We start from the raw sequence: 5,338 nt of genomic DNA, 5'->3' as shown, positions 1-5,338 counted from the left end.
CCCCGGGGCCTACCCCTATTGCTGGCCCTGCGTGCAGCAGCACTTCCGTAGGCTGCAGTTTGGGGCCCCCCGGGGGCCCCCGGGGCCCCTGGAGCCCCGGGGGGCCCCCCTGGGGGCCCCCCGGGGGCCCCCGGGGGCCCCCCCGGGGCCCCCATGGGGGCCCCCGGGGCCCCCCCTGCGCCCAGCGGAGCGGGGGCCCCCGGGGCCCCCAGCGGGGAGGCAGCGGGGGGCCCCACGAGGTGGGAAAAGGCCTCGTCGAACTCATCTAAAGGATTGTTATTTGCCTTTTCTGTTTCTTCATCAACTTCGTCAGGACATCCTATTACCCCCTCCAGACTGCGGGGGGCCCCCCGGGGGCCCCGGGCCCCCCGGGAGAGGCCGCGGCAAGAGCGCAGGGCCTGGCGGGCCCGCAGCAGCTCGGGAGCCTGACCCTGCAGCAGCAGCAGCAGCAGCAGCAGCAGTTGGAAGAAACTTTCTGCGAAGCCAGCACAGGCAGCGGCAGCGGCAGGAGCAGCGGCGGAAGCAGCAGTGCGTGGAACGAAACTTCCGCGACACCGACACAACTAGCAGCAGCAGCAGCAGCAGTAGCAGCAGCAGCAGTAGCAGCAGCAGCAGTAGCAGCAGCAGCAGATACTGACGGTGGCTGCTGCCCAGGACTGTTCTGTTGCTGCAATGATTTCTCTGCATCTTTCTTCTACATGTTTAAGACTCCGAGAAGCAATTCGGAAGAAGTGGCGGCTGTCCAAACAGAAGAACTTCAGCTGCAGCAGCAGCAGCAGCAGCAGCAGCACAAGCAGCAACAGTTCATGGTTACTGCTTTTGTATGCAACAAGGGCTTTTTATGTATTTGAAGAATAAATAAATAAATAAATAAATAAAAATGGGAAGATTCGGAAATAGAAAAAAATAAACACAAAAGAAATTGAAGGGAAGTAGAAATAAAAAGAAAATGAAAATTAAGAAGAGATAAAAAGGGAAAATGAAAAGTCACAAAAATATGGAAAAACATAAAAAGATAAAAAGGAGAAATAAAAACAAAAAGAGATAAAATAGAAAAACAGAAATAAATAAACAAATAAAAAATAAACAGAGATAAAAGAATAAATGAAAACAAAAGAGACACAAAAAGGAAAAATAAAAAGAATTTAAAAAATAAAACAATAAAAAATAAAAGGATAAAAAGAGGCATTCAACCAAAGTTCTAATTACAGGTTATTAAAAAACTAATAACTGCAAATAACAAATAAAACAAATTAAGTATTAAAATAACTAACTAATTAGTTAAATTAATTAAATTAATTGATTTTAATAAATTAATAAATTAATTTAATTAATTAATTAATTAAATTAATTAATTAATTAATTAAATTAATTACTTAATTATTTAATTACAAACAACTTATTGCCGAACTGCAATAAAACCCTCACCGAAAAGCCCCTCAAACAAAGACCCACGCATGCGACGAAATCAAAACAAAAAGGAAACAAATTAACAAATTAATTAATTAATTATTTATTTAATTATTTATTTATTATTTAATTAAATAATTAAATAAATAGTGGAGTTTACTGCTGCATGCACGAGGGGGAAGGCGCTGACGCCCTGTTCATAAAGACCCCACAAAAGCAGTTTGTCTTCTTCTTCTGTAAAGACACCCGAAGGCCCCAGGCCCGGCGGCAGCCGCAGACACTGCGGCGAAGACACTGTCCCCGACAGCAGCTGCTCCTCCACCTGCAGCAGCAGCAGCAGCAGCAGCAGCAGCGGCAGCAGCAGCGGCAGCAGTGCGTTAGCGGCAGCAGAAGCAGTGCGTTGGCAGCAGCAGAAGCAGTGCACTGGCAGCAGCAGAAGCACTGCGTTAGCAGCAGCGGCAGCGGTGCGTTAGCAGCAGCAACTGTGCGTTAGCAGCAGTAGCTGTGCGTTAGCAGCAGCAGCTGTGCGGTGCTTTAGCCGCAGGAAAAGCAGCAGGAGCAGCAGTGCGTTTGCAGCAGAAGCAGCAGCAGCAGCAATGCGTTAGCAGCAGCAGAAGCAGCAGCAGCAGCAGTGCGTTAACAGCAGGAGAAGCATTAGCAGCAGCAGCAGCAGTGCGTCTGCAACAGGAGTAGCCGCATTAGCAGCAGCAGCAGTGCACTGACAGCAACAGCATTTAAAGAAGCAGCAGCAGCATTAACACAAGCGGCAGTAGTACCAACAGCAGCAGTACTAACAGAAGCAGCAGCATTAAAAAAAGCAGCAGAAGTGCCAGCAGCATTCATTAGCAGCAGCAGTAGCAGCAATAACAGCAGCAGTAGTAGCATTGAGAGAAGCAGCAGCAGCATTAACAGCAGCAGCATTAACAGCAGCAGTATGAACAGCAGCAGCAGTATTAACAGCAGCAGCAGTATTAACAGCAACAGCGGCGTTAACGGTAGCAGCGCTACTAGCATAAGTAGCAGCGGCACCAGCAGCAGCAGCAACAGCAGCACCATTAAAAGCAGCAGCAGCAGCAGCAAGGGCAGCAACAGCAGCAGTATCAACAGCACCAGCAGTAGCAATATGCATTCTCAGGTACTAAACACAAAGAATTACTAAATAATCCACAGTCAGCAGCACCAAACCCTAAACCCTAAACCCTAAACCCTAAATTAGTGTAAAGCCCACAGTAGCCTGAATGGCCCGCCGCTGCAGGTCTAAAGCCCCCCGCAGCTCTTCCGCCCTTTCTATGCGCTGCATCATTCGGTCTCCCTGAAAACAAAAACAAATAAATAAATAAATTAATTAATTAATTAATAATAAATAAATAAATAAATAACTAAATAATAGAAGAACTAATTTGTTGTCAACGAGAAGTGCCCTCGTAAGAAGCAAAAAAAACTAATCTGACGCCGCAGACAGTGCTGCTGCTGCTGCTGTTGCTGCTGCTGCGACTGGTTCTGCTGCTACGTCTGCCGTTGCTGCTGCTGCCGCTGCTTTTGCCGCTGCTACTGCTACAGCTGTTGTTCCAGCTGCTTCTACGACCACTGCTGCTGCTACTGCTGCTGCTACTGCTGCTGCTTGTGCTGCTGCTGCTGCTGCTGCTGCTGCTACTGTTGCTGCTGCTGCTGCTACTGTTGCTGCTGCTGCTGCTACTGTTGCTGTTGCAGGTGCTTCTACAAGCACTGCTGCTTCTGCTGCTGCCACTGCTGCCGCTGCTTCTGCTGCTGCTGCTGACCCCCTCGATTTCCGAGTATCTTTGGAAAAAGACAGCAGCATATTTCCGGAGGTCTTCAACAGTTTTGTTGCTGTTGCTGAAATGCATTTGCCAGGCCTCTTCCAGCCGGTCACGCCCAAACTGGATCAGGCCGCTGCAGCAGCAGCAGCAACAGCAGCAACAACAGATGCTGTGCAGCAGCACCAGCAGCCGAAACGCCGGCAGCAGCAGAAGGATCGTCCCAAACAGGAGCAGCACGCGGCAGAAAGAAGCAGCAGCAGAACCAGCAGCAGCAGCAGCAGCAGCAGCGCACCTGACGAATTTCGTAAATTCCGTTCTGTTCCAGTTTAAGAAGCCTTCAGACAGCAGCTGTTCCTGCACGCGCAGCAGCAAGAAAAGCAGCAGCAGCAGCATGAAAACAAGCGCAGCAGCAGCAACAAAAGAGCAGCAGCAACGGCACGACGGCAGCAATACTAGAAGCAGCACGGAGTGCAGCAACAGAAGCTGCGCGAGCAGCAAAAAAGCAGCTGCAGCACGACCAGCAGCAAAACCGCAGCTGCAGCAGCCTCAGCAACCCCAGCAGCAGCAGCAGCAGCAACCCCAGCAGCAGCAGCAGCAGCAGCAGCAGCAACCTTTTGGAGTTTCATTTCTGCCGTGAAGGGCTCGGGCCTGTCGGGATCGTCGGGATCGTCTAAAGCACTTTCTGTGTCTGAGGGTTCTTCTTCTGGCTGCGGAGGTCTAATCTTTCTGGGCCTTCCAGCTCTCTTTTTGGGCTGCTGCTGCTGCTCCTGCTGCTGCTGCTGCTGCTGCTGCTGCTGCTCGGGGTCCAGCTGCTGCGCGTCCGCCTGCTGCTGCGAATCCCCAGCCTCCGACTGCTCCTGCTGCTGCTGCTGCTGCTGCTGCTCCTGCTGCTGCTGCTGCCGCTTCTGCCGCAAACGCCACTCCAGCAGATGGACAGCCAGGGGCACCCCTTCTGCTGCTGCCACCCGGCCCTGCACACGCAACGCGCACCTGGTGCTGCTGCTGCAGTTGCTGCTGCTGCTGTTGCTGCTGCTGCTAAGGGTGCATTCAGGTGTCTAGACACTGCAATGTTTGCGCACCTCTAAGTCCTCCAGTAGCTCCTTCAGCAGATCTTTCAGAGGCCGGCCTCCGACAGCCCAGCGACATATCCTGTTGCTGTTGCTGCTGCTGCTACTGCTGCTGCTGCTGCTGCCGCTAGTGCTCGTGCTGGTGCTTTCGTTGGCTGCTGCGGCAGCGCCTTCTTCCTGTTTGGGTTGCTCCTGCTGTGTCTGCTGCTGCTCCTGTTGCTGCTCTTGCTGTTCCTGCTGCTCTTCTTTGAGCTGCGGCTCCTGCTGCTGCTGCTCTTGCTTCGGCTGTGCCTGCTGCAGCGGCCGCTGCTCCAGCAGCAGCTTCTCCTCCTCCTCCAAGAGTTGCGGCAGCAGCATTTGCTGCAGCCGCTGCAGCACGTCACCTTCCTCAGGGGCTATCTCTCTGCAGCCCCGGAAGTTCAAATATCTGAAGCAGCGAAACACAGAAGTACAGGATCACAGCTGCAGCAGCAGCAGCAAAAGCAGCAGCAGCAAGCCCAGGAACAGCAGCACCAGCCCCAGCAGCAGGAACTGGAGAGCAGCAGCAGGATGTGCAGGGGCAGCAAGAGCAGCAGCACGGAGCGCAGGGACAGCACGAGCAGCAGCAGGAAGTGCAGGAGCAGCAAGAGCAGCAGCAACCGAGCAGCAGCAGCACCAACTCAGCAGCAGCAGCAGCAGCCGGAACTGCGGGTGTGGGGCGCACGCTTCTAGGACGGCGAGGAGTGCGTGTTGCTGCTGGGGCTCCATTTGGTGGAGGAGGGCCTGTACGCTGGCTGCTGCGGGTTGCTGCTGCTGCTGCTGCTGCTGGTGGGGCAGCAGCAGGAGCGCAGCAGCAGCAGCGTCTTCGCCGGCGTCGAGCAGCAGCTGGTCGAGGAGCGCAGCAAAGTCGAGCTGGGGGCGTTTGGGGCCCGGGGCGTCTGCGTCTGCTGCAGCAGCAAGTTCTGCGTCCTGCAGCAGCTGGCGGCGCTGCTGCAGCAGCTTTTGCTGCTGCTTCTGCCGCCGCTTCCGCAGCAAATAAGCAGCCCATTTGCTTTGCGTTGCTTCCAAAGCATCCAGCTTCTCATGATCGAAAAACTGGAAGTC

The 5,338-nt window shown here is 53.2% G+C and overlaps 1 protein-coding gene across 1 annotated transcript; it reads right to left on the bottom strand.

Moving 5' to 3' along the window:
- Window positions 1-236: 236 nt before the first annotated feature.
- Window positions 237-5,319, bottom strand: ETH_00017370 (chromatin remodelling complex protein SNF2L, putative; the record flags this gene model as incomplete). The annotated part of the gene is made up of 9 exons (XM_013380659.1): window positions 237-431; window positions 639-761; window positions 1,571-1,732; window positions 2,639-2,722; window positions 3,189-3,321; window positions 3,481-3,542; window positions 3,800-4,159; window positions 4,268-4,682; window positions 4,970-5,319. Coding segments are annotated over 9 exons (1,884 nt in total), but the record flags the coding sequence as incomplete, so codon positions are not given.
- Between the last annotated feature and the right edge of the window lie 19 nt (window positions 5,320-5,338).

The sequence above is a fragment of the Eimeria tenella genome, genomic scaffold (assembly GCF_000499545.2).
Source record: "Eimeria tenella Houghton genomic scaffold, Eth_scaff762, whole genome shotgun sequence".
Lineage (NCBI taxonomy): Eukaryota > Apicomplexa > Conoidasida > Eucoccidiorida > Eimeriidae > Eimeria > Eimeria tenella.
The sequence above is the reverse complement of the archived record's forward strand: the minus strand, read 5'-3'. Positions and strand labels throughout refer to the sequence as shown.